This window comes from Meles meles, chromosome 16 (genome assembly GCF_922984935.1).
Source record: "Meles meles chromosome 16, mMelMel3.1 paternal haplotype, whole genome shotgun sequence".
NCBI lineage: Eukaryota > Metazoa > Chordata > Mammalia > Carnivora > Mustelidae > Meles > Meles meles.
In genome coordinates, this window is record NC_060081.1 from 24,985,027 (window position 1) to 25,011,831 (window position 26,805).

General features: G+C 39.1%; 1 protein-coding gene across 7 annotated transcripts in view; it reads right to left on the reverse strand.

Annotated features, from left to right (window-relative positions):
* PPM1B (protein phosphatase, Mg2+/Mn2+ dependent 1B) overlaps positions 1 to 26,805 on the reverse strand; it is a 93,381-nt gene that overhangs the window by 14,952 nt on the left and 51,624 nt on the right. For 5 of the 7 annotated variants that reach the window (XM_045981807.1, XM_045981809.1, XM_045981808.1 and 2 more), the window contains exons 2-6: positions 24,198 to 24,494; positions 22,204 to 23,063; positions 13,579 to 13,696; positions 10,006 to 10,117; positions 9,552 to 9,609 (exon numbers count right to left, since the gene is read on the reverse strand). In XM_045981807.1, coding sequence (XP_045837763.1) covers positions 9,552 to 9,609; positions 10,006 to 10,117; positions 13,579 to 13,696; positions 22,204 to 23,063; positions 24,198 to 24,231 — 1,182 coding nt within the window. In that variant the 5' untranslated portion in view covers positions 24,232 to 24,494. The remainder of the gene's footprint in view (positions 1 to 9,551; positions 9,610 to 10,005; positions 10,118 to 13,578; positions 13,697 to 22,203; positions 23,064 to 24,197; positions 24,495 to 26,805) is intronic. The other 2 variants (XM_045981805.1, XM_045981806.1) reach the window with 1 other exon arrangement.

The window sequence follows — 26,805 nt, forward strand, 5'->3', positions numbered from 1 at the left end:
CTGGCGTTTGAAGCTTCCTCTGAAATTTACTCGGCTATTAGAATTCAACAGCAACACAAGCATTTCCTAAAACTGACTTGCTTAACAGAGAAAAACAGTAATTGGCTAGAATGATTTAGTACAAAAGGAAATTAGTGTTTAAAGCAATAGGAGAGGACAGAAAAGCAAGCCATTAGAACGTTAGTTTCTTCATCACTGCTGCTAAATAATAGGTAAGGAGAGGAGGTACAAAATGTAGAACTATATAAATTTCGACTGCATTTTCGGGAAATTCTAATGTTGTTGTGGGTGAAAATTTAATTTCCTCTTTGTTCTTACGTATTTTAATAAAAACATTTCTAGATCAAAATAAACTATTTTAAATCTAATAATAAGATATGAACAGGAAACTCACTCCTTTTATGTTTTATTCAATTTTGGAAAACTTGTAGGTTTCTACAACAGCAGCTACTTAACCTTGTTAGCAGGACAAGCTCTAACATTGAAGCTGATCACAGTTAAGAGTTAAGCTGATGGTCTATGGGCGCCTGGGTGGCTCAGTGGTTTAAGCCGCTGCCTTCGGCTCAGGTCATGATCTCAGGGTCCTGGGATCGAGTCCCACATCGGGCTCTCTGCTCAGCAGGGAGCCTGCTTCCCTCTCACTCTCTCTCTGACTACCTCTCTGCCTACTTATGATCTCTGTCAAATAAATAAATAAAATCTTAAAAAAAAAAAGAGTTAAGCTGATGGTCTAAATGCAAGACAACCTTACACTGTGTGCCTCCTGATGTGATGCATTAGGGATGCAGAACCATGTCCTATGTTCTCACCTAAAAATGTTTAATTCCCAATTTACAGGAAAACAGGGAATAGAGGATCACATTAAAGGACACCACAAGAAAACAATCATATGATCCAGAATGTAGGACATCCTGTTCAAAGTTGGCTCAGAGTCTTCTTTTTCAGTGGCAAGGGGGAAAAAAAAGTGGGGGTCTGATTACAGACATTATTAATATGCTTGACTGGTAACAGCCTGAGACCATCTTTTGAAATAACTACTATCACAGACACGCTAGAGACAACTAGGAAAATCTGGACCTGATACTAGATGATAATCTTAATTTTCATCGGTATGATTAATAGTATTATGGTCATGTAGAAAGACGTCCTCATTTTTTTTCTCCTTTCTCAAGTAAACTCTACACCCAACGTGGGGCTTGAACTCATGACCCCAGGATCAGGAGTTGCACACTTTTAACAACTGAGCCAGCCAGGCGCCCTGAAATGTCCTCATTTTTAAGAGCGGCATGCCAAAATATGCCAAAATGATGCCTGCAATTTGCTATCAAAAGGTTTAGTGGAAAAAAGGGGGAAAAAAGTACTGTACACACACACAAAGAGAGATAAACAAATATGGTAAAATGTTAACCGTTGAATCTAGGGAGAAGGTGGATCATTTCAATTTTGCTAGCTATTTGGAAGTCTCCATAAAAATGCTGGGAAAATAAAACTAAAAAAAGAGATTACTGATACAGATGATCTGACAGAAACTCTTAACTATCTCTGGAGACTGTTGCCCTACAGTTCGGCAACAAAGACACAAAGAGAACACAAATATAACCACATAAAACATGGCAATGTTATGAGGAAAATGAGAACATCTGAACGCTTTGGGGAGGAAAAAAAAGTGCCCTTATGGCAAAAAGCAAGATATGACACTGTGCGTAGATATGTTTTATGTGTATGCATATGTCTATGTATCCACTGGTTTTAGGATATTGTTTTTTAAATATTTTATTTATTTATTTGACAGAGAGAGGTCACAAGTAGGCAGAGAGGCAAGAGGGGTTGGGGGGAAGCAGGCTCCCTGCTGAGCAGAGAGCCCGATGCGGGGCTCAATCCCAGGACCCTGAGATCATGACCTGAGCTGAAGGCAGAGGCTTTAACCCACTGAGCCACCCAGGCACCCTGGTTTTAGGATATTACCCATAAAATGTCTGTGGGGAAAGGAAATACAGCCATATACAATTAATCATAATGGGCAGTGAAGTTACATTTATTTTCTTTGAGTTCTCCAATTTTCTATCTCATGTATACTAATTGTAAAATAACTTTTCTTTCATTTTTAAAAATTTTTAAGTATGGATTATGTATTTATTTAAAGTTTTATTTATTTATTTGACAGAGAGGGAGAGAGCAAGCACATGTAGGGGGAGCAGCGGGCAGAGGGAGAAGCGGCAGCAAGCTCCTTACTGAGTGGGGAGCTTGATGCGGTGCTTGATCCCAGGACCCCGGGATCATGATCTGAGCCTAAGGCAGACGCTTAACAACTGAGCCACCCTGGCACCCCAAGTTTTTATTTATTTAAGTAATCTTTACACCCAACGTGGGGCTCAAACTCAAACTCACACATGCTCTTCTTTTTTTTTTTTTTTTAAGTTTTTATTTATTTATTTGACAGACAGAGATCACAAGTAAGCATAGAGGCAGGCAGAGAGAGTGGGAGAAACAGTCTCCTCACTGAGCAGAGAGCCTGATGCGGGGCTTGATCCCAGGACCCTGAGATCATGCATGACCTGAGCCAAAGGCAGAGGCTTAACCCACTGAGCCACCCAGGTGCCCCTACACATGCTCTTCTGACTGAGCCAGCCAGGTACATTAAATAACTTTTTTAAAATAAATTTTTAAACCAATTTTTGCAAAATTTATCATATTGGGAGAACATAATAAAATGCACTGTTAAGATTTTTCTTACTTTTTCTCCCTTACCTCTCCTTCTGTGCTAAATAAACATCTTTCTCCAAATAAAGTTTCTCATTTGTATCTATTCAGGAAAGGCTAAGATTGAACAACAAAGTGAATGCTCTGCTAATCATAAACCTTATTCGTCTTTAATCAGGTTTTCCAAAGGGCAATTTTCTACTTGATGGTGTATCACAAAAGACTTTTAACAGATGGTATAAAGACTCCTCCACCTCACACCCTGCCCCCAAAAAACTCAAACCAACAACTCCCTTTTTATTAAAAAATACTTCTAGGACACTGAAACAATTCTGAAGTGATTATCAACCCTCATTTAATACCAGGATTGCCTGTGGAGCTTAGAAGATTAAACAGATACAAAATGGGGCACCTGGGCTGCTCAATCTGTCAAGCATCTGGCTCCTGATTTGGGCTCAGGTCATGATCTTACGGTCATGAGGTTGAACCCCATAATGGGTTCTTGGCTAACCGGAGAATCTGCTTGTCCCTCTCCCTCTGCTCGTCCCCCTGCTCGCACTCTTTCTCCCTCTCTCTAAAAATAAATAAATGAATAAAATCTTTTAAAAAATCATATAGATACTAAAAGTTCTATTAATCTATACTCAAATGCACTGGGTTGGGGTGAGTTTTTTAAAGCCTGACATGTGATTCTTATATACAGAACCTCCAATACAGGTTCTACTTACTCAAACTTATTGATAAAAAGGTTGTGATTTGGTTGTATTTCAATGCTGGTGGCTTCTAAAGATAAAGCGCCACTCATTCTCTGACACCTATTATTACAGTAAGCAACTACGCTTCTGTGAATTTTATAGTAGTGGTAGTTGGCGAGTAGTTGCTTTAAAAAAAACAACAACAAACTTTTAATTAAAACCAAACCTGTAAATCAAACTGGGATAAATTTACAATGGCTGGCATCACAGAGCCACTTAACGGAAAAGAACTTAACCTAGGGTCACGTGGGTGGCTCAGTGGTTTAGCCTCTGCCTTCGGCTCAGGTCATGATCCCAGGGTCCTGGGATCGAGCCCCACATCGGGCTCTCTGCTCAGCAGGGAGCCTGCCTCCCCCTCTCTCTGTGCCTGCCTCTCTGCCTACTTGTGATTTCTGTCTGTTAAATAAATAAAATCTTAAAAAAAAAAAAAACTTAACCTAATGACCACATTTAAAAGTCATTTTATGGCAAAGCAAATTACATTTTCCTATTGTGATGGATAAAAGATGGATGGGTGAGACCTCTTCCCTAGCCATTTCACTTGACTCTTCAAAGTACTGTTCCACCGCTCTCTTATGGATTTTCATTAATATCAGAAAAGGAACCACTGTTCAGCTGCACTTTTTGTTTTTACCTGAACTCCTGTATATACCACATCATGTTTACACATCTATTACAGCAATTAATTGCACCTTGCTACTGTTCATAAGTCTTTCCAATTAGACTATAAACTCTTTAAGATAAACAGAACTTCACATTCCTTTCTGTATCCTCCCTACCCGCTGGGGAAGGAAAATTAATGTTTGTGCTTAGAACTTTATGGACATGATCTCATTTAATCCTCACCGGTACCCTACATAATAGGTACCACAACCCTAATTTTTGAAGTGAAGAAATTTATAGGCTCAGAGAGATTTAAGTTGTCAGGTGACAACGCTAGCAGTAAGTGGCACGGCTCCAATTTCTACACAGCTGTAATTAACATTGAGATCCCTCTGAATGTTCTTCTGAATACATTATGGTAAGTAACACGTAAGTGCCCCACATAAACAGACACTTGCTAAAGAAACAGTGCTTAAAATTATTGAAGTGGACCACAAATTATTTCATATTCAAATCTACAATGTATTTCCTTGATACAGAAACACTAATGAAACTAAAGAACAAAAAAGTTGTATTAGATCGGATTGTTAAAACTATTCTGCAAAATAAACTGAAGGCAATTATGGAGATGAGTATATGGAACTTTTCCCTCTGTTTCAATTTTCAGGGTGTCACTGCCAGTTTAAACGAATCAAATCTCTCATGAAAATACTGCCTTATCCCAAATAATACATAGGAATAGAGATCAATCAGACAGCAAACAGAAGGGGAAAATAAATTAAGAACATTTAAAAGATAAAATTTAGCTTGCATTTATTTGCAGCATGTTTTAATGCAGGTGCCATAAGCAAAATGCTTCAAATAATTAACAATGGAGAAACTCATAAAGAATGCTAATATAAATATTTACAGAGTTTTTTGTGGCATCCTCTTAGCTTAAAGTAATTTTTAGAGCTGAAAATCCTCAAATATGTGTTCATGAGATACAATTAACAGTGACCAAGGAAGAATCTAATTAGCTGTTATTTGCTAGGATCATGTAAAATTTAGTGAATCTGAAATAATTTTAAAAAGTCATTTAGCGGGTCAAGAACACATAGCTAAGAGAAGTGGTAGGCTATACCATCCTTAAAAATAGACTGAAGTTTAGTATATTTTCAAACAGTATTGATCGTCTCCATACAAATGGAGAAGCTCTGACAAGTGAAAAAGAAACAATTTACCAAAAAAAACTAGTATTCACATAGTGCTGAAACTAACATAAAAATGTAAAAGTAGCTATATTTGTAACTGATCTATTTGAAATTAACAAAATAAAAAGACTGTATATAAAACCTAATGTGAAAAGGGAATACGGAGACTCTCTAGGGCTTTTGTCCTCTCTTTCCTCCCTTCTTAAAAATCCAAATGCCTTAAAAAGATTTGGGATTAGGATAAAAATGTCTATTATCTAAATGAAAAACAACTGATAAAAAACTGGACTTGACTGCTTAGTTTCAAAAACTTTATGAAATACTCCTCATCAAAACCAGAATATCTTAACACTATTAAAGAGATCCACAAAAGAATAGGAAATGACCTTTCGTGGAGAGAGAGAGAGGTGGGGTACAGACATACATGTGATCTCTAAATAACTTACGCAAAATTAGAAAGGTGTAAAGAGAATAGTTTTTGGAGTTCCCCTGACTTAGATTAAAATTCTGGCTGTACAATTTGTTTAGTTTTGCAACCTAGGCAAAGGACTTCCTCTCACTGACTCTTAGTCTTACCTATAAAAAGAAGGGTGTTGAGGACATCACCTATGACTTTATAATCCAACAGGTGGTACCTCTGAGTCCCCCCTTTACCTTTGAAATCAGCAACATATATGGCTACCTGATTAGCAGTATATTTTCAAAGAGCAGACTCTAAGTCAGTGAAACAGTTTTTTGTGTTTTTGGGGGGCAGGGGGGTTGGTTTGGTTTGGTTTTGTAATCTTTACACCTAACATGGAACTTGAACTCACAACCCCTAGATCAAGAGCTGCATGCTCTACTGACTGAACCAGCTAAGCGCTCCCAACCTAGCACTTTAGAAGAAGTAAAGGGCCGAGACCTCAGAGCCTTGCGAAATATAAGAACAGCTTAGAGCAAAACGCAGTTTTATTTTTTTCTGGTCCTGTAGGTGATTATTCTCTTGGCGTCACAGACTCCTTGGAGGAACTGATGAATACCCACACATACTATACTTTGTGTTAAAAACTGCGTATGTCCACAAACACATTTTCAAAACCTTTCTGGGGATTCACAAACCACCTAAGCATCCTTGCTTAACTCTTTTCCAAAGATTTTAACAGTTGGGAAAATGTCAATATTACCTGCATTAAGAAGTCTGAACGTATGCCAAAAGGCTGAAAAAACAAATTTGGTAAACAACTTCAGAAGACTCCCCTAAATAGCGAGCTTTCTGAATATACTTTAGATGTTTTAGTTTCTGACTTATAGGGGTACCTGGGTGGCTCAGTTGGTTAAGCATCTTGTTCTCAGCTCAGGTCATAATCCCAGAGTTGTGGGATCGAGCCCCGTGTGGGGTACCATGCTGAGCATGGAGGCTGCCTAGGATTCTCTCTCTTTCCCTCTTCCTTTGACACCCACCCCTATCCTACATGCACTCTCGCTCTGGCTTACACTCCACTTGGCTTTTTGAAATATGTTATCCAAAAGATTTTCTTTCAATGTAAGAAAAGTAAATGCGTCCCTGCATCTAATGGTACCGCCTGCAGGCATTCAGGGCAGGGTAATTCTCTCTCTGACATAAAGCAGACATTTTAGGAATCTCAATACATCTTGGATTAACTCTAGCATTCTTTGGTGGTTGTTGTTGTTGTTGTTAAATATCCGTACACAATTTTATTTCTGTTATTTAAAAAAACTCCAACTGTCAGCTCCTGCCACTGCACTTCCTGGTCATGTCTTCTACGACATGGCACCGATCTGAGGCGAGAAACCTTCTCAGAGCACATTCGTGCCCAATCCACTGTCATAGTAGCACAAGATAGGAGCTAAGAATTCAATTAAATTCCTATAATTACTTCATTTTTTTCTGCTTCTTTGTGTTTTTTAGTACATTTCTGCTAATGCACATTTAGTGTACTTCTGCTTCTACCATGGGGATTCAACATTTTTCTAAGGTCGTGATTATTCTGAAAGGGTAAAAGAGTATTTCCCCACATAGTATTCTGGGCTGCAAGTTAGTTTGTGCAGTAAATTGGGAACTTTGATCTTGGCAATTATTTCACTAGTTGACTGCCAGCTTCTCTTTAATCTAACACTGCACATGGTTCTAACAGATTAAAACACCACAGATACTCCTCTGAGTCTACTATCCTTCTGCTCCCAACATACGGTGGCTCCTCACTGTAAAGTTCAAAAGGCCTCTCCAGTCTCGCCAAAAATACTTCCCGCATCCTAAATTCTTATTTCTCGCCAGAGCAGTTCTCTCCCTGCTCCAGGCAAAATGAGGTCCTTTCTTTAAGATAACTCCTACTTTGTTCCTGCCTCTCCCATCCACTTGAGCTATCATCCTCCTCATTTCATTTCTGTCACTCTGATAATTCTTCTCATCTCTTTTCTCTGAAACTTGGACCTTCCCAGAAATCACTGTGCAATTCACAAGGCAATTAATCACATCCTATATTTTATTATTTCTTTCTAACTTGTGTGTTTATCTCTCTATGGCAAGATGCACTGATGGTAGGGATCAATTCACATCAATTCACAACATGTGACAGCCTGTCTGTGTTTGATCTGCTGAGGTTACTAGAAAGCTTGTATAGAAAGGTAACTAGTATGCATCTCCTTAACTTACAGAATCATGTAATAATCCTACCCAAGGCCAGTATTTTTGTCCTGAGCATTCCTCTTCTGTTTCATGGCTCTGTTGTTTATTTATTCACTGTTTAGAGAGCTACTGTGTATAATAAGTATTTTTATATTTTTTAAAAAGTTTAAAACATTAACCTCAACATTAATTTAGGGGTGTGAAATATTTTTAAAAATTCTATCTGGAGTAAGAGCAGCCAACTTTCTTAAGCGACCTTGAAGAGATCTGGCAAGGCATAATGAGAATTTTTCAGGATTACACACCAGGATTACATTTCCAAGCACATGAAGAAACATGAGCACTTAAATGGTAATGGTTAGTAATGATCAATAACTACTATCTGAGGGCTTTTTTCCTCTAACCATGATTCTGGAGGCTGTGTGGAACCTAGGATCAGTCTCCCTTCACTCCACACCAGCCAACCACCATGGGCTTTTCAATTGTGTCAACAATTTGTCCTTGTTTCCCTGATTTAGGGTTCTCTCTAAATGTAAATATGACTTCTCTTTACTTTTAAATGAATTTTCACAGCTTTAGGTACAAGTCTTAATACTTCGAGGGACCGGACACAAAAGAAAGACTCAGAACCACTGCTCAAGACCGAGACATAAAGTCTGCTATCAGCAATATACAGTATCACTTTATTCAACTCACTAAAATGTATAAATTGCAAAATTTCTTTTTTTTTTTTGCAAGGATACTTTTTTTTGCTGAGAATAAAGAAATGCTAGGATATTGCTGTGCAACTTGCAAAATGGCTCAACCGAGAGGATACTTTATTTCTACCAGTGGTTGATGTCTCTCTTAAGACCTGCCCCCGAGGAGCTGGAAATTTGGAGAGTGAGTCTATCTCTTCTCAGTGAGTTTCATTACTACTTTGGCTCCCTTCAATCTTTCAAGCATGTATGTTAAAAATTAAGTTATTCATTTATAGATGTCCAAAACCTTCAAAACCCTACAAGGAAATACTTATTTGAATTACTGACCCTGAAACATAGGGGAATTAAAAAGCAAAAAAAGAAGACACTGTTTTGTCTCCTGGTAAAGTGCTAAGACAAAAAAACGGAGGTGCAGCTGACAGCTTACTGGTATTTCCAAGGAAGGTAAAGGGAGAGAGTTCTGCTGAGGAAGCACAGCAGGTTACAACGGAAAATGGTTATTTCAGTTCAACACAAAATACCTACAAGTGGCAATGCTAAGGTTAAGAAAGAAATTACCCTCAGGTATTCGACTGAGCACATAGTGGGCACTGAAAATCAGGTCTTTAATAGCCCATTTCTCTATCATTAAGTTCTAGTGATGGTAGCAGGCTGCTGAAGGAGAAAAGGAGATGTTCAAAAGTATGTTCTTCACCTCAAAATTAAGATTTAAGGGAGAAGCAGAAGGAAAGGCAGACATACAGGGAGAAAGTAAGTACAGCCCAACAAAAAGGTACTTGATGCCCATTAAGTGACAACAAACTTAACTACAAAACAGAACTGTTTCTCTACCTCCATTTCTAGACAGTTCCTTAAACTGACTCCTTAACATGAAACATACTAATAGCTATAGATTTCATTATGTGAATGTATTATAACTAGTATTTACATTATAAAATTATTTTAAATGCTTAAGAAATAAAAGAATACTTACCCCATCACTTTCTCGATGTGGATTCAGCCTACTATAAACAGCTTCAATAACATTGCGCCTAAAATAAATTATGCATTAGTTTTATTAAATTACATATAATTACCAAGCTTCTGAGTATTTAAAATACTTTATCTTGACTATCCTCAAAAATTAACTGCCATGCTAAATGTTTGCCAAGAACATAGTTTCTACATTTCACTTAGAATTTGATTCAGCACAAGCCATCTGTTCTCATTTATAAAGGAAAGAAGGGCCTTCACCTTTAAAAAGCACATAACAAATTATTCCCTTCAAAAAAAAAAAAAAATCCCTTTGGATGAAATTTTAAAGTTCTTCTCTAGTATAAGAACCATCAACTCATCTCATCTTTTGATAATTGATACACTTCTTCTCCAAAATTACTTAATTACTAATTATAAAGGAACTCAAAATTAGTTCTTTTTGTTCTACTTACTTGCCAGCAAGACCTCCCCCAGGAGGCAAATTTGGGATATTTTCTGCAGACAAGATGCGCATGACATGGGCAAGATCAGGCATTCCTTCCTCACCAGACTTCTCCATAATTTCTGCAGGTTTTTAAAAAGAATTCCTAAATTAATGTGCTTACTCAGGATTCAGAGAGACTGAAACAAGGGCAACTATTCGGTAGTTATCCCTTATATTTATTTATTTATTAATTTAAAGTTAGTTAATATATAGTGTATTATTAGTTTCTTTAGTATCAATTTTTAAATGTAAAAAAAGCAAACATTAACTTACTATCACACAAGGAATAAAAGTAATATAAAAAGTTATCTGCAGGGGCGCCTGGGTGGCTCAGGTCATGATCCCAGGGTCCTGGGACTGAGCTCTGCAGCGCCCCCCCACCTCTGCTCAGCAGGGAGCCTGCTTCCCAACACCCACCCCTCCCCCGCCCGCCTCTCTGCCTACTTGTGATCTCTGTCAAATTAAAAAAAAAAAATCTTAAAAAAAAATGTTACCTGCACACATAAAAGCAAAAACTAGAAGAAATGAAATGTTCAACATTAAGAAGAGTTAAGAGTTAAGAAATTTTTGGTATAGCCACTGAGTGAAATGGTTTATAGTCACTAAAAGTGATCCCTGTGAACACAGGACAGCTACATGGAACAACACTTTGACCTAATTTTATACAAGAATAATACAAAAGTTAAAAGGTTATTAATACTGTAATTACCAAAAAAAGTGAGGACTATATGGAGGAGAAAAATTAGGAATTGTTTCATAAGGTTATTTATATCTAATTGAAAATTAGGTGATACATAGTATTAGTTTCAGGTGTACAACACAGTGATTCGATAATTATACACACACAACAAAACACTCACCACAGTTTAAGTGTAGTCACCATAAAATGTTAGTACAGTATTACTGACTGTATTTCCGATCCTGGATTTTTCAGCCCTATGACCTCTTTGATAACTCAAGTTTGTACCTCTCATTTCTCCTCACCTAGTTCACCTATCCTTCCTTTGCCAACCACTGGTTTGTTCTCCTCACACCAATAAGTCTGTTTCTGCTTTGTTTTTTAAATTCCACATGAAGTGAAATACTGTCTTATTTCACTTTGATCCCGAAGTAGTTATGTTCCACAATTTAAAATTAAAAAGGCAGGGCACCTGGGTGGCTCAGTTCATTGAGTGTCTGCCTTTGGCTCTGGTCATGATCTCGGGGTTCTGGGACTGAGCCGCACATCAGCACTCCCTGCTTCAGCACTCCCTGCTTCTGCCTCTCCCTCTCCCTCACCCCCTCTGCTTGCTTGCATGCGTGCTCTCTCTCTCTCTCTCATAAATAATATCTTTAAAAAAAAAAATTGGGCATCTGGGTGGCTCAGTCGTTGGATGTCTGCCTTCAGCTCGGGTCATGATCCCAGGGTCCTGGGATTGAGCCCTGCATCTAGCTCCCTGATCAGCAGGAAGCCTACTTCTCCCTCCCCCACTCCCCCTGCTTGTGTTCTCTCTCTCACTGTGTCTCTCTATGTCAAATAAATAAAATCTTATAAAAAATAAATAAAAACTGGGGTGCCTGGGTGGCTCAGGGGGTTAAAGCCTCTGCCTTCGGCTCAGGTCATGATCCCAGGGTCCTGGGGATCAAGCCTCGCATCAGGCTCTCTGCTCAGCATGGAGCCTGCTTCCCCCTCTCTCTCTGTCTGCCTCTCTGCCTAATTTTACGCCATTCCAACCAACCCATATTGTACAGTTCACTCATACTGATCCTCCAGGTTTCAACTTCACACGTCACTTTCTCAAATTCTTCTCCAACCCAAGCCTGAAGTCGGTGTACTAGTGCTACACACATCCTTCCACTGCAGAACTTCTCTGTATCACTGACTGCAAGCTTCATGAGGCATCACTGTCATTTTTCTGCCTTATGCTTATATCTCTATAGTACAGGATTTCTCGGCTTTGGTACTCATTCTGGACCAGCGCCTTTTTTTTTTTTTGGTGGGGGGGCTGGCTTGTGTACTCCAAAATGCTAATAAGCAACATCCCTGAGCTCTATCAGGCTAGTGACACCCTCTCAGTTAGGACACCAAATATGACTGCAGACATTGCTACAGCCAAAGAGACAGAGAGAAAAGGAATGAGTGTGTATGTTATAGAAAGTGGAGAGAGGAGTCAAATGAATTACAAGGTAAACAAACGGGGTATCTAGGTAAAAGGTTCTACATTGTATTTGGGAGCTCTTTGAATTGTTTCAACTCTTCTTCAAGCTTAAATTACTACAAAATAGAAAGTTAAAAAAAAAAAACAAGTACAGTTGATTCTTGAATGACTCAGGTTTCAACTGTGTGAGTCCACTTATATGTGGGTTTTTTTCGGTATAGTACACTATAGTAAATATATTTTCCCTTCATGATTTTCTTAATAACATTGATTTTTCTCTGGCTTTCTTTTAAAAAAATTTTTATTTATTCACTTCAGAGAGAGAGCACAAGCAGAGTGGAGGGCAGAGGGAGAGGAAGAAGCAGACGACCTGCTGATCCGGAAGCCCGAGATGGGGCAACATGGGGCTCGACATGGGGCAACACGAGGCTTGATCCTGGGACTCTGGGATCATAACCTGAGCCAAAAGCAGACTGCTCAACCAACTGAGCCACCCAGGCGCCCCTACTGTCTGGCTTACTTTATTGTAAAAATACAGCACATCATGGGGCATGTGGGTGGCTCAGTGGGTTAAGCCTCTGCCTTCCACTCAGGTCATGATCTCATGGTCCTGGGATTGAGCCCCGCATCAGGCTCTCTGCTCAGCAGGGAGCCTGCTTCCCCTTCTCTATCTGCCTACCTCTCTGCCTACTTGTGATCTCTCTGTCAAATAAATAAATTAAATCTTAAAAAAAAAAAATACAGCACATCATATATAGAACATAAAAAATATGTGTTAATTGGTCGTTTAAGACTTCCAGTAAACAGCAGACTATTGTAATTAAGTTCAAGGGATTCAAACGTATATACATTTTCAACTGAGGCGCAAGTGGGAGGGAAGGCAGAAATAGTGGGTGTGTTTGCATCCCCAACCCTGATGCTGGTCAAGGGTCAATGTAAAACCAATACTCTTTCATGACATCAATGCTAACTCTTATCAGTAAGATAAAAACATGTAGTATAATGAATTCCTCTCATTAACTTGGGAGGAATTAAGTGTTACTGGAATTACAGCACTCAATGTTCATGATAAGCCCCAAGGCAAATTTCACTGGACTCTTCACTCCTAAAAGCATAATCAGCAAAAGGAGAAATAAAATGGCAAGCTTTAACAGACTATTTTCAGATGTTTCTCTTTGGTGGTATAATAGACATATTTGTCTTCTCCCTGCCAAAAAATTCCCACACATTGGTCCAAGATGTGATAGTAAATCTCAGGCAGGCAGATGCTTATTTTTTAAAGCCTTGTGTTGAAATACTTTTTCCTAACCCTAAAAGAACTATTTGATAAACAGGGGAAAACACTTTTCCTTTCCTTCTAAAAGGGGAGGGGTGGGTGGGGGGAAATAACCTTTCTTACTTACCTTCAACCCGTGATTCCAAGTGCTTATCCAGCTCTGAATCTTTTCTCACTGCTTCATCTGAGACCTTGGGAGCATTTGAAAAGCAAACTAGTACAATACTCATGTTATCTCGACTTCCCTGTATTTTAAAGAAAAAAGAAAAGAATTGTATTTCCATAGTCCAGCAACTTTCCACTATTTAATTCAAAACAGTTAATTACATTAAGCAATTATAGTTTATTTAAATGACCAGAATGCACACACTCAACACAATCATTTCCATTCCAAAGAACTATCTGAAGTATTCCCTGAAGAAATAAGATCTCTAGATAAGGACAGATCTCTACTTTATGACTTTTAATTCTGTGAACCTATTCTTACCCACCAGCACTCCACAACTTAAGAAATGAAGGTATCTCGGGGCGCCTGGGTGGCTCAGTGGGTTAAAGCCTCTGCCTTTGGCTCAAGGTCATGATCCCAGGGTCCTGGGATGGAGCCCTGCATCGGGCTCTCTGCTCCGCGGGGAGCCTGCTTCCTCCTCTCTCTCTGCCTGCCTCTCTGCCTAGTTGTGATTTCTCTCTGTCAAATAAATAAAATATTAAAAAAAAAAAAAAGAAATTAAGGTATCTTCATATGTACTACATCTTCTAAACTCTGTTTCCCACTCAAACTGCATATTCCCAGAGTGGCTTCTGCCCAAAAACATGCTCCCAAACAAGTGTGCACATTTTCACCTAGCTAATTAACCTGCACCAGAGCAATGCTAACAAAATTCTATTGACTTTGACATAGCTGAAAATTACTGATCATTAGGATACCCAAGACACTATACCAAACAATTATAAGCAGAGAAGAAAACAGATTGTAAACTGTTCTGAGGATAAAGCAGCAAACAATGGAAGGTAACTGGATGGCTGAGATACTGTAGTCAGATATAATAACTTTCAGAGAACAGACACTAGATTTTGTTTTTGTTTTTTAAAGATTTTCTTTTTTCATCTATGTATCTTATACAGAGAGATACAGAGGGAGAGCATGAGCAGGGAGAGAGGCAGAGGAAAAGGGAAAAGTAGACTCCCTGCTGAGCTGGGAAGCCCAATGTGGGGCTCGGGGCTAGATCCCAGGATCATGACCTGAGCCAAAGGCAGATGCTTAACCAACTGAACCATCGAGGCACCCCAAGACAGGAGTCACAAATCGTATCAGTCTGCAGAGGGGAACGAGAACTGCTAACTTAGGGACAAATTTTACTGTTGTCCTGGTCATCACACTACCATAGACAAATCATCTATATTGTAAAAAGTAGCATTATTACCATGAGATTATGAGAAATAAATTCTAAAATTTCTTGTACCTTTTCCTGTAGGTATATATATTACTTTAATTGAGTTTCTTAGAACAGTGACTTACAACACTGATTTTTTCGACCCAACCCCCCTAAAAATACTAAGTCAATGGAGGTGGTAGGCAACTTTGATGGTGCAGTTTGCCAACCCAAGTGAAAAAAGCGAAGATCATACCCATTCTAGTCTTGTCAATCATTATGGCCAGAATCTAGGCAAGCATTGTCTGGTTCAGACTTGCCACCTTTTTAGAACCCACATGTCACAGCCAAAAAGACACAAAAGCCTTGAAAAACTTTTGCCACCACCTCCTAAAATTCAATGTAGCAAAGCCTGAAGGCAGTGGAGGTCAGGCGTTAAGAAGACTTCAAAAAGAATAACTCGGGGCGCCTGGGTGGCTCAGCGGGTTAAAGCCTCTGCATTCGGCTCAGGTCATGATCCCAGGGTCCTGGGATCGAGCCCCGCATCGGGCTCTCTGCTTGGCTGGGAGCCTGCTTCCTCCTCTCTGTCTCTCTCTGCCTACTTGTAATCTCTGTCAAAAAAATAAATCTAAAAAAAAAAAAAAAAGAATAACTCTTTCCAGAGAGTGGGAAAAAATATCATGAGTATATAAAACCAGATTCTCCATAACTGGAAAAAAAAAAATCAGGATTTCTAGAAAATCAGGAGTAATTTTATTCTTTAATGAAATCCACCAAGACTTTCACAATGACTTCATATTAGAAAATATGCACTGGATGTATGAATACATACAGATATCCACACAAACACTATGGTTCCAAATAGCATCTCCCCCTCCCAAAAAAAATTTCAATACATTTTATAGGAATCATGACTGACCATATAAGTTCAGATCAGGCAAAAGCTTTATACCATAGATATTAAAGTTACACACACACACACACACAATTTCCATTAGGTTCTTATGTTATAAAAATTGTATCTTACCAATTGGGGAATTAACTGAAATACAGTTTCGGGAAGTTTAAACATCAAAAGATAAAGGAAATAATTTACATTTACACCTCAGCTATGTGTGATTCCAATGATGTTTCTTCTATTCTACATAAAGACAACTTTCAGGGGTGCCTGCGTAGCCAGACAGCTGAGCAACTGACTCGGGTTCAGCTCGAACCCAACCACTGCTCCAAACCTCTGCACTCAGCCCAGCCCCTCCTTAAGATTCTCTGTCCTTCTCCCTCTGCCCCACCCCCTACCCTCTCTCACTCTAAAATAAATCAATCTTTAAAAAAAAACAAAACAAAACCCAGGGTGCTACAGTGTACCCAAGGAAATAGTAAAAATGAGGGAAAACAGATTGATATTCCATGTCTACAGACATCCTGCAAACCAGTGTGAAGTAGTTCACAGTGTTAATATCTGGTAACTATATTCCTCTCAATGACCTCGTATCTTTCCAAAGATACAATTGAGGGTTGCTATGATAAAAAGCAAGTCCCATGGGGCGCCTGGGTGGCTCAGTGGGTTAAAGCCTCTGCCTTCGGCTCAGGTCATGATCCCAGGGTCCTGGGATCGAGCCCCACATTGGGCTCTCTGCGCAGCGGGGAGACTACTTCTCCCCCTCCCCCCCTGCCTGCTTCTCTGCCTACTCGTGATCTCTGTCAAATAAATAAATAAAATCTTAAAAAAAAAAAGCAAGTCCCATAAAAAATCAACATGATACAAGAAATGAGGGTGGCTGTGCCCAATGATTCCAAGATTTGAGAAGCTGTGCAGTGACCAACACAGTACCCATATCTCATTAGTATGTAGTCCTTTTCTTATTTTTAAAAATTTGTTTATTTATTTATTTTAGAGAGAAAGAAAGAGAAGAGAAGGGGGTGTTGGGGGTGGCGAGGAGTAGGGAAGGGGAAGAGCGAGGAGGAGAAAAAGAATCCCAAGGAGACTCCCCACTGAGCGCAAAGACCCACGCTATCTCCCTCCCACTCCCACCGCAGATCCCACCACTGTGAGATCATGACCTGAACCGAAACCAAGAGTCAGACACTCAATGAAGTGAGCCACCCAGGTGTGTCCCTGTAACTGCAGTTTCTTAAAGAATGAAATAAAAGATTTTTTCAATGTATATGTATTATTTTGTTAAGACACATACAGACTCATTAAGTTTGGCTCTAACTATATAATATTTGTATCTGCTAAGTATTAATATGGCTAAGTAGAACTGCAAAAAAATTCCGAGATAGTTGGGCACCATGGGACCAAGCTTAAGAATTACTACACTATAGACTATACTTTTACATTCAGTCCTTCCCTTTCAAAATACCCAACCACACTCCACTCTAATACTATCTATGTCTACTTTCGCATCATTCAGAATTATGTTTTCTGAAAGCTATAATGGAAAATCTCCTGAGTTTAGAGCTAAACAATTTTGGGGGGCAAATGGGTACATTTTCCATGCTGTATTACTAATCTGGAGTGGTGCTGCCTTTGGAAAATAAGCCAAAAAGACACAAAGGCCCTGAAAATCTTCTGCCACCACCTCCTAAAATTCAATGTAGCAAAGACGGAAGACAGTGGAGGTCTTGACTCTTGGTTTCAGCTCAGGTTGTGAGCTGAAATTTTCCCTCAATTTTATCCAACTATCAGGTACTATCTCGTGTTTTAAAATAAATAAGCTGGGCGCCTGGGTGGCTCAGTGGGTTAAGCCGCTGCCTTCGGCTCAGGTCATGATCTCAGGGTCCTGGGATCGAGTCCCACATCGGGCTCTCTGCTCCGCGGGGAGCCTGCTTCCCTCTCTCTCTCTCTGCCTGCCTCTCTGCCTACTTGTGATCTCCTGTCTCTCGCTGTCAAATAAATAAATAAAAATAAAAATAAAAAATCTTTAAAATAAATAAGCTTCTGGGCGCCTGGGTGACTCAGTGGGTTAAGCCTCTGCCTTCAGCTCAGGTCATGATCCCAGAGTCCTGGGATCAAGTCCTGCATGGGGCTCTCTGCTCAGCCAGGAGCCGGCTTCTCCCTCTCTCTCTCTGACTGCCTCTGCCTACTTGTAATCTCTCTGTGTCAAAGAAATAAATAAAATCTTAAAAAAAAAAAAAAAGCTTCTGATAAGTGGTACATAAACTGAACTTAGGAAAATCAAATAGTATTTTAAAACAAAAAATGAAAGAACAATTTAAAGGAACATGGACTTCTACAATTTAAGAAAAAGCAGGTGGCAAAGTAACATGAATAGGATACATTTCTATAAAAAATATAAAACAAAAACAAGAGAAAGAAAACCCTATTTTTTATACTTCTCTATGTTTGTATGAATAAACACAACTGTTTGGAAGAAAATATGTGGTTGTTTAACGGGGATGAGATTTTTAAAAAGGACATAAATACAAACATCTTTGGCTTTGTTCACCAATGTTCTTACTAATCTTATAATTGTTGAAAAAAGAAAAACAAACCCTTAGCATTTCCATTCAGGAAAATTTTTCATCAAATCCTCTGTAAAACATTTGCTACGGACACATCTAACTTGAACCAGGAGATGTGATTTCTAGTCTTGACTTCAACATTCATCAAAATATGACTTAACAGGGCGCATGGGTGGCTCAGTGGGTTAAGCCTCTGCCTTCCGCTCAGGTCACGGTCTCAGGGTCCTGGGATTGAGTCCCACATCAGGCTCTCTGCTTGGCAGGGAGCCTGCTTCCTCCTCTCTCCCTCTGCCCGCCTCTCTGCCTACTTGTGATCTCTCTGTCAAACAAATAAATTAAATCTTTAAAAAAAAAAATTCAATATTCTTAAAAAAAAAAACTAATACATCTTTAAAAAATATATGACTTAACAGCTATCTTTTTTTTTTTTTTTTTAAAGATTTATTTATTTGACAGAGAGAAATCACAAGAGAGGCAGGCAGAGAGAGAGGAAGGGAAGCAGGCTCTCCGCTGAGCAGAGAGCCCGATGTGGGACTCGATCCCAGGACCCCGAGATCATGACCTGAGCTGAAGGCAGCGGCTTAACCCACTGAGCCACCCAGGCGCCCCTAACAGCTATCTTTTAATGTCAAAACTTTATTTCCTTACTTGCAAGTTGGAAACAGATTTTTTATTTCATTCATCTCAGGTTACTAGGAGGGCAAATGAGTGTTATTTAGAAGTTATGAAAGGCTATGCAAAGAGTAGTTTGCAGGCCTATGCGACCTGAAATTAGCGTAAAGACCATGAATGCTACTAGCATTGGCAATGAAATGGGAAGACTGCTTTTTCAGGGGCTATTTTCTCCTAGAGTTAAGTATCCTAAGAGAGTAACACCTGACTAGAGTCATCTAACGCTTACTGCTTCATATTGCAAAGCAGCAATCCTGAAAACGATTTTCATTAGCAATAATAATGCTACATTTTATAGTTGTGAAAATTAAATGTACTAAGACATGTGTGAACTGCTTAGAACAGCATTTGGCTGTACATAGAAAGCAGCAATTTACTGATGCTATTGTGATTATGACGATTATCATAATCTCCCCAAATTTCATGAGTTAATATATAAAACTGCTTGTAAACTATCAGGGCATGACAAGTGTTAGAAGTGTTAGAAAATATTGACACCTCATTTAAATCTATTATCAGGGAAACTTCTACTGAAAAATCGGATCTACTCTCAGTTTGAAGTAGCTGGCACCTCCTGAGCAGTCGCCAAGCACTGAGCTAAAATGCTTTCTATGGATCTTAAAATTTTGTATTCAGTCTTGTAGACAAAGTTCAAAGCAATCATACCCTATTTTAATCATATTGTTTGGTAACAATGCTAACTGTAAGTTTTACACTACAAACAACTGACAAATTATGGAGTTAGAAAAACAAATGGGTAAGAAGTTTAATATTTAATTCCATAAGTAACACAGAAAGGTTCAAAATATTCATAGGGCTGTTCTGTTTCAACACAGAAGTTAACTAAGCTTCTCAAAATTGATTTCAATTTGGGGTGCCTGATGGCTCCGTCGGTTAAGCATCCAATTCCTGATTTCAGCTCAAGTCATGATCTCAGGTTGTGAGAGGGAGCCCCCCACGCCCTCCCCCACCGTGCTCAGCAGGGAATCTGCTTGAGTCTCCTCCTGTCCCTCTGCCCCACACACTCGAGCGAACCTCTCACTCTCTCTAATTAAACAGTAACAACTGACTTCAATTCAAATGCAGCTTCATTCAAAGGAATCATAGTGGCCAACTTCCACTAAAATTGAATGAATCATGTGTTCCTCCAACCTCTTGTCCCTATTACTGTCATTTATCATTTCTGAGATTCTAGGAATCCAGGATATTTAATACCATCAACAGGAATATTTAATCGCTGATAAATGCTGTCAAGCAAAGATCCACCACCAGAATCAGTTCAACCCCATTCAGAAGGGTGGAGCCAAATTTCCTGAAAGCTAATAACATCCTTTCAGTGGAAGGGAGAGGGCAGTTTATCCACAATACAAACTTCTTTTTTTACTCCAAATTACAGACCTAATAGATTTTGGCTACTCCCTTCAGAACTACAGGACATACTTTCAACAAAATACCATACAACATGACAAATGATTTGGACTGATACCTACAGACGTGGAGATCTCTCTACAACATACTGTTGAACAAAAAAGCATACTGTAGAATAACAAGCATAATGATCTCATTTTTATACAAATACACATACTCACGGGCAGGCAAAAAAGACTAGAAAGATATATACCACACAATGAACACAGCCTAATTCAGGTGAGTGGCAAATTTCTGAATGTTTCTTTGTAACTTCTGAATTACCTGGAATTTTTTTAATAGTTAAGTATATAGTTGTTTTATAATCAGGGAAAATGCTGTCTTCATCTGCTAGGCAGGTGAAAAAACATCTGCTTGCTTTTGTCTCAAAAAAGCTGCAGGTCAGAATCTCTCCATGTAGAGTCCAAGGAGAAGACATTCTAGAGCCTATTCAATCACTGACAACCATCGATACTTTCATACTTAACCTATCCAGTTAAGTTAAAAAAAAAAACACCCCAAAATATACAGTACACTTAAGGAACAAAAACGACAGATAAGCTAAAGGATCCATCATTTAAAATCCTTTCGGAAAAAAAGCTGCCAAATGGAAACACCAGCCTTAAATTTTCTCTATTTGAAGTTGTCTCTTCCCATTCTATGAAAAAGAAGTAGACACTTCACCAAAACCTGGGTATTTCCACAGACTCAAGAAATCCTTCATTAGAAACTTTTTGGCCGTATCTGTATCTTCCAAAGCAACTTACATGGTGGGGAGACAGAACAGTTCTAATCTAGACAGAATAAGTAAGTCAGAACCTTTATTTCATATAACCAAAGGTTAGTTTTGCCTCAGTTATCTTTTCAATCAGAGCCATACACTACTCACATATTCTAGGCACTGGTTAGTTAACTCAAAATTTGACTGACTGCTGTATAGGCACTGTCAAAAACCCACCTGAAACTACCAAATATTTTAAAGCCATTCAAGGAAATTGCTGAATATCTGTCTGCATTTGCTTTCCCTATCACTATATGAAGTTAAGATTCACAGAACGTTACAAAACTAAATTAAATGTTACAGACTCACAGGAATTCGTTATTTTATACTACTCTTTGGTTTTTAAGATTTTATTTATTTATTACTCTTTGGGTTTTAATCAGTAATGACAAAAAACATCTATATGAAAAGAACTCTGGTATCTTCTACCAAAGTTAAGGTATGCTCTACCATGTCATATATCATTTATACAGAACCACATGTAAATCCATTTTTGATTTTGTTGCCAGGAAAGAACTTCTTTTACTAAATGATAAGAAATACACAATTTATACTTCTACTTCAGTTTTCATCTTAGCTGCTAGGAGGCTCAGATCTAAATTACAAAACTTGACTTAGCCTAGGTCTCTGGTGTGTCTTCCACTATAATACATGGCTTTTGATCTTTTGTATATTTACTTCAGAAGTGTACCATATACACAGTTCATCAAACTGCTTCAAAATCTGGCATAAGATCTCTATTGGCAATACTGAGAATTTAAATCAAAAGGCACAATTCTCCATAGATGTCTCAGCCACAGCAACAAGCCATAAAATACTTAAATGACAACAAATGCCGCAAGGTTATTAAACTTAATTTTCAACCTAGAAGGTTGAGGCAAACGAGGATACTTCCCCTCCCCCCTTGCAAAAATAATATCTAGTGAAGAAAATGATTTAAAAATATACAGGTTTTCCCTAATGAAAAGTTTTTAAAATTTAAGTTTGGTTCGTTTTACTTACCGTGCCTTTTCAAAATTAACAGAGTATTTTAACTGTAACAAAAAGACTTACATACCTTATGTAAACAAGTGTCCACTACCCAATTGCACACATTTTCCAGGTCATCAGATACCTCAAGCCTAGATTTAACAAATTCACAGAGCTCCTCATTACTCATAACATCCCAGATCCCATCACAAGCCAAGATGATAAATTCATCCTCTTCTGCTCTTAAAATTTCATAAACCTCAGGCTCTGGAGAAACAAGTTGTTCTGTTGGGCCCTTGCCATCAACACACTTGTAATCATAGTCCCCCAAAGCACGAGACACTGCTAAGGAACCATTAACACGCTGTATCATTACGCTGCCTCCTGCATTCTGGATTCGCTCCTTCTCCCTTGGATTGCAAGGTTTGTGATCCTGGGTGGAAAAGCAGACTTGTCCATTCCTATACAGAACAGCACGTGAATCACCACAGTTGATAAAGTAGATATGCTTGGGTGAAATCAGGACCCCCACTGCAGTTGAACCGCTTCTGTCCATTCCATTTCTGAGGTCTGAAAAGTTACGCATGTATTCATCGATTTTCAAAAAGCCAGTTCTGATGCCATTCTTGACATTTTCCACGGAGGGCTCAAGAGTGGATCCTGATTTTGCAGCTGCCCTGAAGTCTTCGTTATTAGTGATGTGCTCTAATAAATGCGTTGAGCAGTAATTTGCTACTCGAGATCCAGCATGACCATCATAAACTGCAAAAAATGACCAGTCTTCCAAGCCGTGAGGAATGCCTACAACAGCTGTGTGTGCGTCTTCCATTTCCACTCTCCATCCTTGCATACTGCTCAGGCCGTAACGTAAACCATTCCCAGCACCATGAGCATTATGTTTCTCAGTTTTGGGTTTGTCCAAAAATGCACCCATGTTTAATAAGGAATCTGAAAGAAAACAAAAAGCAGCCAAGGGTTATATGTTGAAATCTGTCGGAGAATTATCTATAATATTCCATCTGTTCTCTAGTAACTCCTATCTCAAGTGTGTTTTTCAGTATTCTCTGAATTTACTGGAACAACAAAAAAGAAACCAAGAAAATTTCCCCATACATCCTTATTCTAGAACAGTGGTTTCTCAATCCTGCCACATTAGAATCATCAGGCCAATTAAATCAGAATCTCTAGGGGTGAGACCCAGATATCGGGTTTTTTTTTAAGCCTCTCTGGTGACTTAGATGTACAATAAGTTGAAAACCACTGTTCCAGGAAAGGAAAACTAAGAAACACAACCTGGTTTAAGTTTTCTTAAATACTCAACTTACTTTTTTTTAAAGTTTTTATTTACTTATATATTTGTCAGAGAGAGGGGGGGAGAACAGAAGCAGGCAGAGCGGCAGGCAGAGGCAGAGAAAGAAGCAGGCTCCCCACTGAGCAGGGAGCCTGATGTGGGATTCCATCCCAGGACCCTGGGATCATGACCTGAGCCAAAGGCAGCGGCTTAACCAACTGAGCCACCCAGGCATCCCTTAAATACTCAATTTACAAGAGAACTCTGGGGTTATAGAAGACTGATCCATGAGAATATTCAGAATGGTGTGGCATCTTTTCTAATATACTAAAGTAATTTAGTGTATTTCAGGAAGACTTCCAAAAGCATGGATTTGTAAGATATTTTCCCTCAATAATACTGACGACTACCCCAAACTTAATTTAAACATCAAATCTCCACTCCCAAACATGTGATTTTATCAAAGCTTTACCACATATCAAATTGAAAGCTATTATTTGGATTCTGTTAAAACAATGTAACCTCAGGGATGTGCTACAGAATATACTTAATGTTGGTGGGTTTTATAATCCACAAAGTAGCATTAGGACAACTTTTATTCGGTGCTGACAGAGATTTACAATCCACACACAGGACTGTAATGTATGACGAGGCATCCCTCTCCCTCCTGAGGTCACTGTTGTTTTAGAATAAAGCTTTCCCAATTTCAAATCACTTGGTCTATAGTGCTGGTTCTCCAAATAAGCATGCAGATGCCCGGGTAGTTTCCCACCTACAACCGTGATACTCACTAGCTGTGTGACCTTGAGTAAAATTCTTAGTCATTTGTAGCTCAAATTCCTTCTGTGGATTAATTAGCCACTTTTACCTTTTCTCCTCTATCAAATGGGGTTCACAACAATAGTACCCACACAGAGTTGCAGTGAAGAATGAGTTGATGTAATGTGCTTATTATTAGCACAGTACTTGAAACAATAAAATCATAAAATGTTTGTTGTTACTTGCTCAAAATGCAGATTCCAAAAAAAAGATTTTTTTTTTTTCCCAGTACGTCTTGGATGGGGACCTTCAAAAGAGCATGCTGGCAACTGAAAAAAAAAAACACATTTTGAGAGACACTAATCTAGATCAACGGGCTTTCATTTGGATCTAGGTATCTTTGTGAGTTACCTTTTCCAGCTATGACCATTATTAACTATATATATATATACATATACACACACAAAATATATATATATAGTAAAATCCTGATGAACCACCATGTATATATTTATAAATTATAGCAAATCTCTAATTTTTCATGAGTTATATATCCTATATATTACATATACAAATATTAAAAGGAATTCTGAAAGATATGTTTTCTAAAATACATAAAATTACTTTTCATTCAAATATAACACAAAATGGGGCGCCTGGGTGGCTCAGTGGGTTAAAGCCTCTGCCTTCAGCTCAGGTCATGATCCCAGGGACCTGGGATCGAGCCCCACATCGGGCTCTCTGCTCCATGGAGACCCTGCTTCCTCCTCTCTCTCTGCCTGCCTCTCTGCCTACTTGTAATCTGTCTGTCAAATAAATAAATAAAATCTTAAAAAAAAAACAGACACACACAAAATAGCAATGTGATAGAATATTTAAAGATTCTATTTATTTATTTATTTATTTTAGAGCGCGCGCGCAAGCGAGAGAGAACACGAGCACATAAGCACGGAGAGCAGCAGGCAGAGGGAGAACCAGACGCCCCGCCAAGCAGGGAGCCCAATGTAGGACTTGATCCCATGACCCTGGGATCATGACCTGAGCTGAATGCAGACAGGCACCCAGGGGCCCCAGGAGTCACACGCTCTTCCGAGGGAGTCAGTCAGGTGCCCCTGTTGTTTTTTGTTATTGTCTTTTTAGTGATCTCTATCCCCAGTGTGGGACTTGAACCTACAACCCCAAGAATAAGAGCTGCATGTTCTACCAACAGAGCCAACCAGGCACCCCTCAAACTACTTTTCAATTCCATCTATCAATTAAAAAAAAAAAAGTGTTGTCCTTTTCATCACTTTGATGCTCTAATTAAGGTGCCACTGTTTTACATTTCAACAAATAGGCTGAAAATCACCAGAATTACTCATTTCAAAGATTAAAACAATAGTTCAGTAATTCCTATTTCCAATTTGTTTTTAGGTGAAGAATAAACAGAGAAGGAAGAAAGGTGTCCAATAGAACACTACAGGGAACATTAAGAATGAAAAGGCAGCTTTGGAAAACCATCCAATGAGTACCCCCACAACACACACTCTCCTGAGTACTGTGGAAGTTACACCAAGAAAAGCCTGCTGCTTTCACTGCTAGGATTCCTACCTGCTGTCTGTTTCTTTCTAAAGTTGCTTGCTCAAGATTCAAAGTCCAGGAAATGAGTATCTGACTGAACTCCGGTCGCCAGCACACCTAACGGGCTTTATCAGGGACTACATTCTTTCACAAATAGGTCATTTTTTAAATAAAGATTTTATTTATTTAGGTAGGCTCCACAACCAGCGCAGAGTCGGAACATGTGGTCTGAACTCATGACCCTGAGATCAAGACCTGAGCTGAGATCGAGAGTCACATGCTTGGGGCATCTGGGTGGCTCGGGGGTTAAGCCTCTGCCTTCAGCTCAGGTCATGATCTCAGGGTTCTGGGATGGAACACTGGGATCTGCTCAGCAGGGAGCCTGCTTCCTCCCCTCCCCCTACCCGCCTGTTTCTCTGCCTACTATGTAATCTCTGTCAAATAAACAACTAAAATCTTAAAAAAAAAAGTCAGAAGCCACCCAAGTGCACCTCAAGATTTTATTTTATTTTTTTAAGATTTATTTATTTCACAGATAGAAACCACAAGTAGGCAGAGAGGCAGGCAGAGAGAGAGAGAGGAGGAAGCTGGCAGAGAGCTTCCTCCTCTATTGTCTTCTGCCCCAAGATTTTATTTTTAAATAATGTCTACACTCAATATGAGGTTCGAACTTACAATGCTGAGATCAAGAATTGCATGCTGTGGGGCATCTGGATGGCTCAATCATTAAGTGGCTGCCTTTGGCTCAGGTCATGATCCCAGGTCCTGGAATCGAGCCATGAGTTAGTTCCACGTCAGGCTCCCTGCTCAGTGGGAAGCCTGCTTCTTCTCCCTCTCCCACTCCCCCTACTTGTGCTCCACTTTCTCGCTGCGTGTGTCTTTCTCGCTCTCTCTCTGTCAAATAAATAAATAAGTAAGTAAGTAAGTAAGTAAGTAAGTAAGTGTTGCATGCTGTAAGCGAATGAGCCAGACAGGGTGCCCCACAGATTGGCCATTTTTAAGTCCCAAACTGTTATTTTAAAGTTGGGGTTGTCCCTTAATGATTTATTTTTATTAAGTTTTACTTATTTATTTTTAATT